Source organism: Mustela nigripes, chromosome 4 (genome assembly GCF_022355385.1).
Source record: "Mustela nigripes isolate SB6536 chromosome 4, MUSNIG.SB6536, whole genome shotgun sequence".
Taxonomy (NCBI): domain Eukaryota; kingdom Metazoa; phylum Chordata; class Mammalia; order Carnivora; family Mustelidae; genus Mustela; species Mustela nigripes.
Genome location: NC_081560.1, coordinates 175,169,499 through 175,185,973, shown reverse-complemented (window position 1 = coordinate 175,185,973; position 16,475 = coordinate 175,169,499). Strand labels below are relative to the sequence as shown.

The following is a 16,475-nucleotide window of genomic DNA, read 5'->3' as shown; positions in this document are numbered from 1 at the left end:
TAAATTTTGGCATGGCAAATGAGAGAAAAAAAGACAACAGACCGACCCCTGAAAAGAGGGCAAGAACACTTTCTGATGTCCACATCCTAACCCACCACCCACTCCAGCCCCACGGTTTGGCCTCAAGTTTCAGCTCAGGGAAGATGGTCCTCTGGCGAGAAGGCGGGGGAAGCTTCCCCCAGGGTAGAAAACCCAAATCACAGAAACAATTGACCAGCCTTGATCTGCACATACTAAGTTGCTTTTATTAATCCAGAACGGCATGCTACAGATACTGTACAGCATGAACATTTATTCATTACAAAAATGGCTTCCAAACCATTAAAAATGAAATTGGAGTAAGAGCATAAAACGGAACAGTAACATCACAACTGTTAGGAAACATTCAAAGTATTCACAAAAAATGTTATAGTTAGCATTTTAATAAACCAGAGAAAAATTGGAGACAGTTTTACAATCGCTTCATGTCAACTACAATGGCACTGAATGAACGGGTTTCAGCTTTATACAGCATTTTGCAACATCAACATGCCTAGGTTTTTTTTTTTTTATTTGTAAAGTTTGCCACCTACTTGTATGTCATACGTGTACATAAAAGCGGCAGCTGGTTTTTCCTTTAAGAGTAATCTAATATACAGAATTTTGGCCCCTAAGGGTTTATACCTCTTCATTTAAAATGCTTTCTGGACAATCTGCTACCAAACACATCTTGTTATAAGTGACATTAAAACTACATACAAATCTACCTATGTAACATCACAGCAAAACATGATGAACAAAAATTACAGCATCAAAAAGAGGGAGAAAGCTAAAGTCACTGAGAATTTTGGCACATAAAGTTCTGCACACAGTCAGGCCATGTCCTAAGGGTACAGAGCTGCCGACTATGGTTCAAAGGAGAAACAGGGTTGGTTCCCACGGCTGCTCACACAGCATCTCGCTAAAATTCCCTTGCTAATTTTCAAGTCTTGTTTTACATAATGGCTTTTAAAGCAACTTTCGTTAATGCTACCGATCCTTTAATGCAACTAGTAATGTCCATTTGGCGGCATCTGGGTTTCATACAGCCAAAAAAAAAAAAAGTCAAAAAGAGAAACAAAAAAATATATATACACATTTTATATATAAACTTAAAAACCTTGTACAAATGAGTTGTTATATATAAGATGCTTATGCTAAGGGGAAAAAAAACTTTATACAGTTTCAAGAAAAAGTAAAACATATCTTAAAAGGGACAACGTACAGGTTCGACAAGCAATCTCTAAAGCAATAAATACTACTGGTCCAACAGCGTTGTGATTCCATTAATTGCTGAGTAGCATCCCCCTCCCCCCAAAAGAACAACACCATGGAACAAGGTATATTAACACATTTAACCCTTTGTTTCTGTACATTTAAACAATAACAAGTAACATCACAATTAAAGTTGTTTCACACAGAGAAAAAAAAAAGGAATATGGCACTGCATTCGTCGTGCCCTTATGGTTTAAAAACCAGATGTAAAATGATTGGTTCGCAAGCTCGTATTTAATACAAATAATACAGAACCAACTCCTTCTGGAGGGCTGCTTCAAAATTGCTTCTTTTTTTTTTTTTCCTTTTTGTTTTTTAATCAGTCTTTTAAAACTAAGCTATCCGAACTACATAACAGTTATGTATATATATATATTTTTTAAACGCTACAAAGACTTTAAACAGCTGTTGATAAAAATTTTGGTAGAATCATGAGGTTCTTCTCTCATCTACATATTTAAAAGGAGAAATTGAAATAAGAATGGGTCAAATATTGACCAATGAACTCCATAAACATCAACTAATGTAGCCACGTGGCACAAAATTAAGAGTACAAAACAAAACCTTTCCGAGGGGTGAGGGGGTGGGGGGGGGGGGGGGGGGGGGGGGGGGGGGGACAAAGAAAAGCAAAAACGGCAACACGACGCAAACCGACCAGGGCGGGGCTCACGAAGCTAAAGCTATTCTAACGACTTGGTCACGAGGGACAGCGGCTGGGGCTGGGGCCCGGCCAGAGAGTTGTGGGAATGTAAGGAGGATGTTGACGGCTGCGCAAGAGAGGAGGACAGGCTGGGCGGCTGCAGGGCGGCGCGAGGCAGGTCCAGGGCCCCGTTGGGACAGAGGGCGGGGGCCTTGCCGTGGGCGGCCTCGGCAAGCAGGAGGGCAGGCGGCGGAGGCATCATGGACAGGTGGGCCAGGGGATCGGGCTTCAGGGACAGCGAGAGAGGCTGGGTCTGCTCAGTCTGTGACTTGGCGTCTTGGGGAGGGGAGCCTAGCAGGTTGGGGGAGGGAGGAGGCGAGTCTAGTAAGCTTCCATCTGAAGAGGGTGGACTGAGGCAGCTGCCTTCACCTTGTATGTAGCGAACGCACTTTTTTTTTCTCCTAGAAACAGGGGGAGAGAGTTATCTGTGAATAAAGGGCAAAGATGCCAAGGGAGAGAGTTATCTAATGCTCAGAGCCAAGTCGAAGTCACCTCTGCCCCCAGAACCGGCATGGCCCGTGGCCAGGGTGCCGGGCTCACTTGGCTGTCGCCCCCGTCTCAGCCTGCTCTGGGGACCCACGCTGCAGGAGCTGTAGGAGCCGAGGACCAGGCCCCCCACCTACCTGCTCCCCCTGCCCCACTACACCCCGGCGCCCCCACCCCGGCCCAGATACCAGTGAGCCGACTGGAGGAGGCAGCACCTGTTTGCCAGGAAGCGGCTGCATCCATGCCGACATCGACTGAGAAGAGTGTTCTCGCTCTTTCGGCTTTGACACTCCCTGGCTAGCCCATCACATGTCCCCTCTGTCCCCGCCGCCACTCCCAGTGGCCTGTGTGTGTGTGTGTGTGTGTGAAAAGAGAAAGACAGCTCCTTCCCCAGGCGCCTCCTATCCCACCATATGAAACTCTCAGAAGGCTGACTGTTGAGCCCACAGAGCTGAAGGCAGTGCCAGCAAGAGGCTTAGAGGTCTTCAGACCACCGCCACCACCACCACCGACTGCCACCACCACCACCAACCGCCACCACCACCACCGACCACCACCACCACCACCACCAATGCCACCACCACGGCCACCACCAGGCTGCCGGCGCCCAGAAAGCTTACGGGCTTTGTCTGTTAAGAACCACACCAAATCAAGAGAGGTGAGAATCAGGAGAGAGTCAGGGGTGGGGGGTGGGGGAAGGGGGGAACAAAAGTAAAACAAAAGAAATTAAAAACCAAAACAAAAATAAAAAATAAAACGAAAACAAAAACGAAAAGAAAAAAAAAACCACCAAAAACAGGTAGAAGAGGATAAACGAAGGCGGGAGGGGGAGAATAAGAAAAACAGAAAATGATCCAAAGGAACAAGAATAACTGGTTGTATGGCCTGCAGGTTGTGGATTAAATTATGATTCAAACTTCATTTTTTTGCGGGGGTTTTTGTTTTGTTTTTTAAAGATTTGGGGTCTTCCCCTCCCCCACCCCAGAGTGACAAGGCTGGAAGGAGAGACAGTGAGCATGGGATGGAGGGCGCCTTGTCCTGGTCACTGTGCCGAGGCCAGTGAATGGAGGGCGCAGGGTGTCACAAGGAAGTGACGACGAAGAAGAAGTGCGGGGGCGGGGGGGACACCACAGCATGGACCTGGTGGGGTTGGGTCATCGTGGATTCGTGTTTAAGCCGGAAAGACTAAGTTTGCCCTGCACCAAACCCCAAGTCTCCCCTCCACACTTCCCGTTTACATAAGAAATAGGAATGAGACTTTCAGAGACTTTCTTGCTTATCATCAGAGGTTGGGGAAATCGATTCAAGAAATTGAGCATATGACCTCAAAGCTTCTCCTACTATGAATCCCAGTCCGGTGGGGATGATATTTGGTAGGAAAGGGGATCCTGGGACTCAACCCCACTCATGCAATAAAAATAATGCAGATCTAGGGAATGTGCTGTCCTAAGGAGCCCTTGAATCCAGTTAAAACCATGACTGATAACACTCTGTCTAAAAACAAGTGTGTAAGCGCCGGCTGGCTTCCCATCCCTAGAAAGCAGGAAGATGCTGCCTGGTGTCAGATGTCATTGGGCTTTGAAAGGAAGGGCGTGTGAGGAGTTCCTCCTTGGGTCTGTGCCCCAGAGGTCTCTGCGCATGCCCCTCGGTGCGTGCGGTGTGGACTCAGCAAGATGGCAGGAGGGAGGGGTGGGAACATGCTTGGCCTTCCCGGCCTCCCAGAGGAGGAGACCCACGGGGTGGAGGCCTCAGGGTCTACCTGATCCCCCTCTGGGTGGAAAGGAACTCTAGGGGTGCAAGGGCAGCCCCCCTCACTTTCATTTTGGAAAGGTTCCTTTTCTCCTCTGGGATAGCTTGAAACAGACTGAGGGTTCTGCTGCCATCCCAGAAACCAACATACATAATGAAGCCTCTCAGAGTTTTAAACCACCTTGGCCTGCAGATCAAAACATGCTTAAAAAACGAAGATGTCCATGCGTTTTAAAAAATGGGAGAAGGGAGGGGTGGGGATGGGGGCAGGGCGTAAGCGAAAGTGAGAGCCACAAGGACAAAGGAGAGGGTGCGGGGGGGGGGGGGGGGGGGGGGAGAGAGAGGGAGAAACAGGAAAACAGGGGAGTGACGTCAAGCAGCATTCCATGCTATATTAGGGCAGAGTAAAAAGATGGGAAAGCAACTTGGTGGGCTCAAAACAGAATCTTGTTAAAATGTCCTCAAATGTCAAATAAAATTAGAAACCCTGTGTAGCGAGCAAGGAGTCCTGATTGGCTAGGAACGCGCCTGCCGGTCCCCTCACCCACCCGCCCTCCTGATGACACAGAGGTTTCCACGTCGAGGGGATGAGTGGAAGCATTTTGAACACGGGACATGAAGATCATGAAGGACAGCGAGACACTCCTTCTAACAGGTGGCCAAGCGAAAGGCAGCTGGAACACACACACACACTTCTGACGGGCCAGAAAATGCCTCATTTTGTAACTGCTTTCCGTTTTTTTAAAGGAACATTTTGTCCTATTGATTTAGCATCAAGCCAGATCCTGGCAAAGAGGAAAAGTTGAGGGAAAAAGGGGCAAAACCCAGCCGCTTACCCTCCCCCACCCAGGCTCCATCTCCAACCAAGGGGCGGCCTCTGAAAATTCCACTTCTAGCTCCCCATGGATTTATTCTGGAAGGATAACCAAGGGTTCTTCCTGATCCTGTTTGGGAGTGAGCTCAAATGCATCTGCTGATGCTTTCAGGGTCTGAGAAACACCCCACGCAGAATCAAAGTGGCCACCGAGAAAGTTCTAACAGTGTCACGGTGGGAAGAATGCTGAGGAGTGACAAGGGACTGCAGCCCGCCCCGCTGACTGCCGGCTCTTCGGAGCTGCGCTTTTGGAAAATCATGTTTATGAGGCAGCTACAAGGATTTTGGTCTTTGCTTTTGGTGTTTTTTTTGTGGTAAAAATGTCCTGAAACCTCTGGCCCCTGAGGCAGACCCCACACCCTGGCTTGAAACGATGTTCAGGCTGTGTCTGAGAGGGATGTCCATCCCGGTCAATGTTAGGAACAGTCACTTTCAGAAAAAAAAAAGTCAAGTCTAACTTGAAGCAACTGTTTCTGTAACAAACAAAAAAGGGGGGGGGGGTTCCTAAACCACCACCGCTCACCACCCCCTGATAAAATAGACAGCAATCTGGCAACACACCATATGCAAGTGGGCACAATGGTCTCAGCCACCCATTTCTAGAGATGGTGAGAAACCGGCTTGGGAGGGAGCCCTGCGATTAGAGAAACCCTTCAGCACGGCAGGGCACCTCAGACCAGGACTCTGCAGCCAATCATCTTCCTCCTCAGCACCGAGAAGATTCTGCCACAAACTCACTGCCTAGACCTGTCCTCCCTGGGTCTGCCTTACTCTAATCCCTAACATTCTTCATCCACCTCTGCAGGAAACTCTACTCTGGGGCACAGAGAAGACCCCGGGATTGTGCAGGAAGGGTATTTGTCACCTCCATGAACACTGCCGTCTCACAGAACGAACGGCTGGAGGATCTCTCTCCAGGCCTGGAACCCTCACTCAGAGGGCCCAGAGGGTTGTCTGTGGAGTTCTCTCTCAGTAAAGACGCTCGGGCCCTCTCTCCCCTAAACGTCTGGAACTTGAGGCCAACTCGGCCCATCCCTCGTAAGGCACCGGGGGAGGGGAAGAGACACGGGAGACTCGTGGGCATGCACGTGATGGGATGGACATCTGATCTAACGTCTAAACACGGAACACATGGCAAAGGCATGAAGGAGAGGGACACGCGACAAGGAGGCACTACAAACAGGGAGGCGTGTTCGGGGGGTGTTGAGATACCTACCATCATAATATTCCAAATTCAAAGACTGCTTGTATCAGAACAAAGAAACAACAAATTTAACCAAAGGTGGTCATTAAAGGAAAGGAAATGAGACAGGAACGAGTTGGCATCCCTCCACCAAGAAGGAAGTACCCTACACCTTCCCTGAAATTACAGGTTGGATGGAAACCTGCAGGTGGAACGGGGGTGTTCAATTTGGACTCTTCGAGTTCATTCTGGAAGCAATGCTCTCAATCTCTCTCTCTCTCTCTCTCTCTCTCGCTCTCTCTCTAAACACATACGATACATGTGTGCATTTCCGCAGGCTAGCCACGCTACAATACGGGACTGCACAACGCACTGCCCGCACCCCTTCAGCTGGTGCGTGCCGTTCAATGCCACGCTTCGTTGCAGCACTGTAAAACAATGTCAGCTAACCAGGCTCCTCTGTCCAGAGACATGTGGGTTTTAAACATAAAAGAAAAATGAAACAGAACAGAACCAAAAAACGACTGCCCCAGAGCCCTTCTCCAAGTGTCTTGACTCTCAAGTGCGCAGGGACGGCTCTTGCTGCCAAGTTTTTAGCTCCTTCAAACCTTTGGCACCGGTGGCTCTATCTAAGCTCAATACACGCCACGGACTGGGCCCGTCCAGGATGCTGGCTTGCAAAGCAAAAGGGTAAGTGCCCATTCCTGGCCGGGAGAGGGGGTGGTCTCAGTCCTACCACCGGGGATCTGGGTATGTAACTCGTAAGAGCGAGGGGGAAAGAGAGAAAGAGAAAGCGGGGACAGGATACAGCATAAAATTAGCAAGGAAATTTTGAAGGATGAGGATCATTAGTCATTGATGCCGGTAGGGAAGTAGATGGGAACGAGGTCAAAATATATCGACACACTGAGGTAGCAGAAGGACAGAGTGCTTTGATTTTCCCAAAGGCCTCACAGTGGTCATATACCTGCACGGTTTGCACCATAAAGTCTGTCGGTCAAGCCCGAACAGTGCCCGACACTTCTTTGGAGTATTTGCATCTGTTAGCATAAGGTAAACACAAAAAATACAACACAATGGTGGGTCATGCTCAGTTTGCTGTGAAATCTCAGCTACTGCTGACTCGTCTTCTCTAGGACCTCGGCTCTCTTTGACTGTCTTCCCTCACCAAGGACATGAAAGGAAAAGACTTCTATGAGGCAAAAGGAAAAAAATAAAAACAAAATGATAAAACACGCACCAAAAAAACAAAACAAAAACAAACAAACAAAAAAAACCCAAAAAACAAAAAAACCAAAACCAAAAAAACAACAACCAGAAACCAAAAAACAACAAGGAAAAATAAATTAAAAAATAGAAGAGAGAAGGAGGGGAGAAGGTGACGTTGTTGTTTGCTTCTACCTAGGCCAGGATTACGATGGATGTCACTGAGCCCCATCCTGGGCGGTCATGAGGAAGGGGGTTAGCAGGCAACGTTCCCTGGGAGGGGGCGCGCTGGGGCTGGCTGTCGCTGACCCGAGGAGGCACAAATGATGCTGTTTTACAGTGGCATTTTTGGCTAGCAGCAGCGGGGAGGACAAGCACATCCCTCACAGAGCAGTGTCCCGTGCCCTCATGTCTCCTAAGATCCACACACAGAGCTATAAAGCAACAGGCCAGAGAAGGGGGGAAGGACCGAAGAGACCAGCTGCAGACCAGCACAGCGAATCTGGGAAATCTATACACACCTGCAAGGGCCGCACCAGTTATTCTGTTGATCAAGGCCAAAGCGCGCTCGGCATTTCTTAGGAGCGCTCAGGTCTGAATGAGTTCAAGAGAGAAGCGAGCAGAGGAGGAGGACGTGGGAGAGAGAGAGGGAGAGAGAGGGAGAGGGGGGGGGGGGAGAGAAAGATACAAATAAGAAAAAAATAAAAATAAAAAAGGGAATAAATCAATGACCTGGTTACTAATTACAAAATAGCGACTTTCGATTTTTAACTTTCTTTAATTAAAAAGAAAAAAAAAGGTAAAAAAAAAAATCACATTCTTATTCAACTGGTGAAATTAGCTGTTGCAAATAAAGCTGCAGTATCCCTTCTTTAAGGACTGTCTCTCCGATTCGTTTTGAGCGGATAAAGGGAAGTCAGATACTGAAAAAACTAAATTTTAAATAGTATTTTTCTTCTTTTGGTTCTGCTTTGCTCTTTCTTTCTTTCCTTTTTTTTTTTTTTTTCCCCTAGCTCTCTCTCAATTGGTTTTTCTTAAAGAAGAAAATAAAGCGAAGGAGGGAATTAGGTTTGTAACATGCTTTTTCCTTCTCAGAGTACAACAGTTTAAACAAAGGAAAAAAAAACTACAAATAAAAATAACAAAATGAAACAAAACAGAAAGAAATAAAGAAAGAAAAGGGGATTGTGGTACTGGGATATTGCAGCTTTTGAAATGTTTTTCTTTCTTTTTCTTTTAAACCGATTTTCATGACTACTAACAGGAAAACAGATGAAGGTGAACAGGCAGTGTGAATGAGCCAGCTGGTCAGGGTTAGTCAGAAGCTCATAGCAGCTTTTAAGCAGGTACAGTCAGTAAAATCTAGTGGATTTGCAAATTAGGAGCAGAAAAGCAAAAGGAAGAAAAAAACTAAAATTAAAAAAAAAGCAAAGGAGAAAATAATTCTACTGCGTGCGGATGCATGCTTGCGTGAGGAAACTTAGTGGGAGCAACGGAAAATGCCATTAGATTAAGGAGGTTTATTACTGAATTCCTTCCACTTTGGTTGGTTTTTGCTTGTTTTTTTGTTTTGTTTTGTTTTGTTTTTTTAACCAGTCTCTTTTAAAGAAATACTGCATATTCAATTTGCACAGTTAGTTCAACACTAAGTCACTGTCATCACTGCTTAAACAACTGTTATGGGGAAAATAAATAAATAAACAAAGTGAAAGTTAAAGTAAATTAAAAAACAAAACAAAAAACAAAAAACAAAAAACAAAAACAAAAGCAACTGAAAAAAAATCTACCGAAACATACGAAACCGTGTAGATGGTCATTTTAAAGGATGTTCAAATGTCATACGTGTTTAATGTTAATAAAACTATAATGGCAAGAAAAATTAAAAAAAACAGTTTATCGACTATTTTAATGACTCAAAATGACATTAGCACCTGTAATCGGAGGAAGTGAAAGGCAAGGATTTAGGAAACATTCGCTGTGTTCTGAAAAAAAAGAACAAATTATACAAAGCCTTCAAAATTTTTGTTGTCGTTTGTAAAAGCCTGGCCTTCTCCAAGGGGACCTTCTGGTATTGCCTATGCAGTATTTCTAATTTCTCCTAGAGAATGACAAACCTCCTTAATTTAAATTGGGTGCAATTTACCACTGTAAAGGCATGCATCAGAACATTCAGGAACAGCCCAGTTAATATCAAACACTCGCACACACCCCGCCTACTCCCCCGGCCCCTTCCTCATCCCTACAAGACATAGACAAAATAAGCAGACTGCATAAATCCCGCATAGGCATGCCTACCACCCCTCCTGTTCCAGGCTCTGTGGTTATTTAAAAACACATTCCACTAGAATTACAATGTGCTTTTCATGCAACAATGAATGTTACTAGCTTTAAAAGGACAGTCGTGAAGCAATTAATTAAAATGCATACACAAAAAGGCTGGCTAGGATGGGTTCCCCACAATGTCCTGGCCTTGAATTCCTCCTGCCTCCCCCAGAGAGGAATCTAAGGTTCGAGAGTGGTCCTCAGAGTTCCGCTCCTTCCTCCTTCCTCCAACTTACCATTGGTCTCTCCAGGCTGCTTGTCCCTTTTCCTCTTCTTCTTCTTCCCCTAGATGAATAGAGGAAACACAAGAAATTATTTCAGAAAACAGATGGGAGGAGGGCATCTGGGTCCCCTGGAAGGAGAAGGCAGGACGGGGAGCTCACCGCTGTCTCCGTCCACACCCATGGCTCCCAGAATGTCTCTGAGCCCCCCCGCTGCCGCCCCAATCCAAATGCCCTTTAGTCGTGCTCCAGCTGGAGGGACACACACTCAGCAAGGGGGAAGAGAAGGGGTCAGCGGGGGATGAAGGAAAGATCTCTTTTCCCACACACCTCTGTCCAAACTCAAACCCGACCCAGAGCATCTGATTCCATAAACGGAAGAAGAGAGCTGATGAAGGAAGATTTAGGGAGGTGTGGAGAGACAGGGTTGGGGGTGGACCAAGAGCCCAAAGACAAATGACTGTGGAGATGGCCATGTGGACTAAGAAAATCACCCCCCATCCCCCACCCTTGTTCCACACAAATCTTTTTAAGGACAAAAGGTCCTTCTACTCAATTAAAAACCAAAAGCTTTAACTGGGGCTATACTAGTAACAACAGCTAACGTTTACTGACCACATACTACGCACCAGGCCTGATTCTAAGTACGCTATCCCCACTGACTTGTTTATCCCTCACACAATCCCATACAACAGGGACTATCACCATTCTAATTCTACAGAGAAGAAAACTCAGTCAGAGAGGGTTTGTTAGCTGAGATCACACAGTTAGCAAATGCTGGGGCCAGGATGGGAACCCAGGAGGTCTTGGTTCCACAGACCTTACCTACTAGGCTGTGCTGCCTGCATATTTAACCCCTTGCTCTCTGTGGAAGGTTTTTAATTGATTACAGGGGATGGATCGCATAAGGTCATTGACATTCTCCAACCTGTACCTGTACTATCTGCTCGTGACTGGGGATGTGGCATGGGAACAGGGCTGAGCTCTTTAGAGCTGACTGCATCCCCACAGATCTGAAACTAGTTCTCAGCTCGTCAGGGCTGGTCCCATCCTTCTGGGTCAGATGGTGGGAACATATGCAGTATCACAAATGAAAGGACTAGCCTACACGTCTGTTTCTGAACATCTAAATATTATCTCTGCCTAAAGTTCTCATGGTATGTGGACATGAACTCAGGAGGGAAAAACAAGAATGACAGGTGGTCAACTTGACAACCCCTAAGGCCCTGTAAAGATGAGAACCTCACGGTGGAGATGCCACGGTTTTAGCTCCATCCAAGGGCTCAAAGAAAGCCCCTTTTTTCTCTCAGAACTTGGGCCCATACCATTTGGGAAGTTTGTCTTGGCCTTGAGTTTGAAACTTTGAGAGACATATTCTACTCCTTGATAAACAATTTAAAGATTATTTGAGTGTGTGTGTGCCCACACGTGTGTGAGCAGGGGGAGGGGAAGAGGGAGACAGAATCTTCAGCAGGCTCACCCGACACAGGGCTCGATCTCACAGCCCTGAGATCACGCTCTGAGCTGAAACCAAGACTCAGAAGCTTAACTGACTGAGACACCCGAGCGCGCCCTTGATAGACAATGTAAAAATAAAATAATAAAATAAAAGGAGTTCATGGGGCCCTCTCATGAGCCTCGGCAGCCTGTCTTCATGTTTGTGCCTTTCCTGGGGAGCAGCGAAGTGCTGCCTGGCCATCTAGGAAAAGGCAGGAAGGGCTAGTTTCAGTTTATTTAGGCGCCTGAGTGAACACTCAGTGGGGCCCCCCAAACCGTGGTGACTCTGGGCAGTGTTGGCATCCACACAGCCAGCGGGTTCTCAGTCACTTCCGCTTTAATACAGTGCCCGCCCATCTCCTATCTCCCTCCATATGTCCTGAAAGGCAGCTCAAAGTTCTAGGCCCCGTGGGAAGCTGTCGGTTTAGGACACATAGTTGAGGTGACGGAGGATAGGCTTGTTTAAACTAAGGGCTTCCAGAGGACAGGAACTGTGTCTTAATCAGAAAAGGACAGGAAGAGCTTAATAAACACGATTTAGTGATGAGGGACACACGTCTCAAGGGGGGCAGCCATCCCTTTCTCTCCTTAGATGTAACAAAAGAAAAGGCCCAAATATGGTGGTAGGGGGTGGGGAATTCGAGATAAGCAATGGCTTAGGATTTGTGTCCTTTACGTAATCTGGAAGAGCTAGAAAAGCAACAATGTTCTAATACAGGGGCCAGACAGCACTATGGGACCAAACTCTTTTCTCTTGTGCCCCCAGAAGATGTCAAGTCCAACAACCCAAATGTGACTGTTCTATTTTACTAAGGCTTCCATTGTCCCTTGACTGGAAAAGCAGGAACATGAATGAGACATGAAGTTTGCTCAGAAAACTTTTCCTAGAAGAATCTTTTGGACTTTATAACAAGCACAGTAATGTACAGGAATTATGTCGAGTCAGCTAAGACAAAAACCCAAACCTGATAGGTTGCAGCACAGTCAAACCCATAAGACCTTGAACTCTGACCCTTGGCTCCACAGACCGTTTTCTGGGGCACAAAAGGGAGGGAAGATGGGAAGGCAGAGTGCATGTGTGTGTTCACGCTCACGTGTACGGAGCCATGGTGGGAGTCCGACCACCATGTATGAGGGATAAAGCTCCTTGAGTCCTACATCTAGATCTACCTCTAAACTTTCTCTCCAGTCTTGTCAGAGGCTCCCCTAATTATACTGAGCTTCTTCTGAATGTGAAGCTGAGCTGAAGTCACTTTAAGTGTCTCATGGACCTTCTAAAACCTAGAAAGCACTTCACAGAAAGCCCGGGGCAATGCCTCTCTAAATGACTCCTGGGCAAGTCAGTGGCGGCATTCTTTTGAAGCTAACACGAAGTTGGCCTTTGTGTATCTTTGTGAAGATCTCCCCCTGCACAACTCCAGAGGGCACCATGCACACAGGCCATAATGTAAATGGCACTCCCTAGAGTTGTGCAGTGCACATCCTGCAAAACTGTACATGAAGGCCCTACCATGACCCCAAATGTCTGTTGGGGATACACTATCTATAGGGGAGCAGAATTCCTCTCTGTGGTACCATTCTAGATCACTCAGACTTAGGTCTGTAGCAGGTAGAAGGTGGAGGTAAACTCTAAGAGCTTCTGACCCGAAGCCAGGAGAAGAGTGTCCTGAAACGAGATGGCTATGCATGTGGAGGCCACAGAGCTGGCCTGCTGCTGGAAATCTCCACCTTGAGGTCAGGTGGGGGTGAGCGGCAAGCCTGTGGGAGAGCATTCACTTTCTCATCTTCTTCCTTTCCATTCCAGAAGAAAGGCTTCCCCATGTACACATGCTGAGGGCGAATGGAAAGGTCCCAAGCAGCTACGACCCGGTGCATGACCATCTGTGAGTGACAAGGGCCCTGACCACAGCAAACATTCCACTGAGAGATACCGGCACTAATTCCCATTTCAACTCCCAGGAGGAACAGAGCCTCGTGCGGCCAGCCAAGGCCACTGAGACCCAAAGGGCGGCGGCTGGGGGCAGTTTGAAGACGTGGGGGTGAAGCCCAATGATCTGTGTTCTCCGTACCCCTCTTCTCTGCACAGGAAAGAGCAGACTAGCAAGCACGGGTTGACAGGTATGGGAAACCGTGAGAACAAGTGCAAGACGGCATCTGCTCGGGACCCCCAGTTTCCCGCCCGTGTCTGTGGCTTCCTGATGGCAGATTAGTTTTGAGAGTCACAACTAAGTCCCCTAGTACTGTGTGGGCACACTTGCGACCAGCACTAACTGAACTGATCTCAACCCACGGACAGAGAGAGCGTGTTCACCACAGACGTCCATAGGAGAGCTAGGTCAGGAGCGTGCACGGGAGGAAGGCCCCGCCACGGCTCCACGCCACTGACCAGATATGGGAGGAGAAGCCCACCACTGAAGTCAAGGCAAGCTTTGCCTTCACCACCCTAGAGAGTGAATGGTTAAGAATCACTTTATAACACCAAATGCCTTGGAAGAAAAGCATCAGGTGAAATAAGAGACACGTCCTCCACCGGGAGGAGAGCCAGCCAGAAGGACATTGGGCAAAATGCGGAACGAGAAATAACGGGGAGCGGAGAGCAAGGTCAGGCGAGGACAGCAATCCTGGGCGTCAAACTGCTGTGAGTAGTGACAGCAACAATCCCACCGTGTCTCCCAAAACCCTGGGGAGGAAATTAGGCAAATCCTGCAGTCAACACAGAGCCCTAGAAGACCCCTCACGTGGCTTGGACCCTTTCCCGACCCTTCAGGGGACCCGAGGCCTTTCCCGCACCCCACCAGAGGAAGACTACCGCCGGCTGCTCGCAGGGTCCTCCCACCGTGCCCCTCTCAGGAGGAACTAGATTTCCAACTTGTCCTGCACCACAGCGCAGGGCAATTGGTCCTTTTCTCCCTCGTAAGGGCCAAGGCCCTGCTGGAAGGCCTGGGAGGAATTAAACTCGCTCCACTGCTACCCAAGGCCTTCCCTGTCAGGCCCCATGAACCCTTGCTGAGAAGACTGAGGCACATCCCAGAGCCGGATCCTTACGAACACTTGGGCAATAAGGCGTGCACAGCCCCAAGTCCACCCCACAGTCCCGAGCTGGAACAACAGAACACGGCCCTCCTCCCTCCTCCTTGAAGAACTCTGGCTTGCTGATGGAGCCGTGCTGGAAGCCAGGACGAAGACCCCCGCCCTTCCCCCAACCTCCCCCCAACCTCCCAGACTGGGGCTCAGACAGGAGGCTCCTGGTCCCAGGAGTGCGCAGAGTGTATGGTTCTAAGGCCTGATTTAAGGTGGCAGGTAGCACTCCCTTTGGGCAGAGGAATCCCCCCAACACGTCTCTACAGACTCCGGTGCTGAGAAAAAATGAACACCTACATAGTTGTCCCGCGCAGACCAGCCGGGGTACAGTTGCATGTGAAGCTGTCGCTCCTTCCGGGCCAGCTCGTAGTACTTTGCTTGCTCTTCTCTGGACAGTGCGTGCCACTGGAGGGGACACAGAGGTGGGGAGAGGCAGACAAAACATCACAAACTACCCTGTGGCTGGGGCTAACAGGCGGGTCGGCTCTGCAGGGTCCTGGCTCGCACAGGAGTGCTCAGACAAAACCTCACTTTGGGGAAGATGGCGGTGGGTGTGGAGAAGGTCGTTCTGGTCACGCTCCCATCAAGGCACTGAAGAAGTCAGCATGTGACTGAAGGGACAGGGCTACCGTGCCATGCCACCACTGTACCCTGGTCCATCCATCCCCCTTCTCCCAGCGAAGGAGCGACCTACCCTTCGCCCCAGGATCTGGTTGATGGCCGCGCTTTCTTTCAACGTGCACTCTGCCACGACCTTTGCCCTCATTTCCTTCATATACAACATGAACGCGTTAAGAGGTTTCTTTATGTGGGGCTTCTTCTTTTCTTCTTCCTTTTTGGAGTCCTGATGCTTTCTGGATATAGGCAGAACAGACAAACACAACCCCATCAACAATGGCAAGGTCCCACTTCCCCAGAGAACCCAGCTCCCCCGGCGGCTCAACACCCAAACCTAGCAGTTCTGAAGGAGAAGCACGCTTCCACTGTGGGTCTTCTCCAGCCTGGAAAATGGAACAAAAACATCCCAGCAGGTGTGTGGGGGAAGAGAACGATTTCACAATCACTTCCTCGAGTGTCCCAGGCACACTGTTTTCCTAAGCCGGGGGGCTGGGGGGGGGGGGTGGAGAACAGCGTGGCCAGTATCCCCTGGGCTGCTCCCTCTCGCGCTCGCAGGACAGGCTTCCAAACGTTCAGTCGTGGGTGAGGGGTGGGGACACGGGTGCAAATCCGAGCCTGTCTGAGGACACAGGTCTACCCGAGGCACTCGTATCATGGCCAGCCACAGGCAGGGCCACCACCCAGCAGCCACGGGATCAACAACAGGCTAGACAAGATGCGGAAGCAGAAAGTGACCGAAAGAGTAACACTCACGAGCTGTGGAGTGAGCCGACGTCACTCTGGGAGGATTCCTGTTTGACTGTTGGCGTGACTATGGCCGGGTGGGGGATGCCGGTCGTATGTAGAGTGTGATGTGGTGGGACCATATGGGGAGGGAACCTGGAAGACAGGAAGCTGTGTAAATCGTCAGAATCAAAATGAATGAATGGGGAGGGATGTGTACACACAATTTAAAAAAAAAAAAAAAAACCCAGCACGTAACACTCACATGAAAGCAACCCAAGGCATATGAAACCTGTCAGCATTAATTAGTGATAAATTAAACATAATGATTCTCATAATGTCATTAAAGCCAATCTTCCCCTTCATTATTGCTACTGACAAGAGACATTATGATTTTTAACATCTTTAGCAAAAGACAAATACAACGGATGTACTTGGGCGGAAAAGTAGGCTCGGACTACCTGCTGGAAATCACACGTCCACTTGTTTTTTGAGGCATTATTAGTGGCATCTAAGAAGACA

General features: G+C 48.3%; 1 protein-coding gene across 35 annotated transcripts in view; it reads right to left on the bottom strand.

Annotated features, from left to right (window-relative positions):
• Window positions 1–225: 225 nt before the first annotated feature.
• The window catches only part of TCF7L2 (transcription factor 7 like 2), a 197,337-nt gene continuing 181,087 nt past the window's right edge, over window positions 226–16,475 (bottom strand). For 7 of the 35 annotated variants that reach the window (XM_059398590.1, XM_059398589.1, XM_059398595.1 and 4 more), the window contains 7 exons: window positions 15,984–16,124; window positions 15,307–15,466; window positions 14,910–15,017; window positions 10,050–10,098; window positions 9,423–9,473; window positions 8,013–8,085; window positions 226–2,394 (listed from right to left, as the gene is read on the bottom strand). In XM_059398590.1, coding sequence (XP_059254573.1) covers window positions 1,974–2,394; window positions 8,013–8,085; window positions 9,423–9,473; window positions 10,050–10,098; window positions 14,910–15,017; window positions 15,307–15,466; window positions 15,984–16,124 — 1,003 coding nt within the window. In that variant the 3' untranslated portion in view covers window positions 226–1,973. Of the gene's footprint in view, window positions 2,395–7,251; window positions 7,326–8,012; window positions 8,086–9,422; window positions 9,474–10,049; window positions 10,099–14,909; window positions 15,018–15,306; window positions 15,467–15,983; window positions 16,125–16,475 lie in introns of those variants that run through there. The other 28 variants (XM_059398616.1, XM_059398627.1, XM_059398622.1 and 25 more) reach the window with 11 other exon arrangements.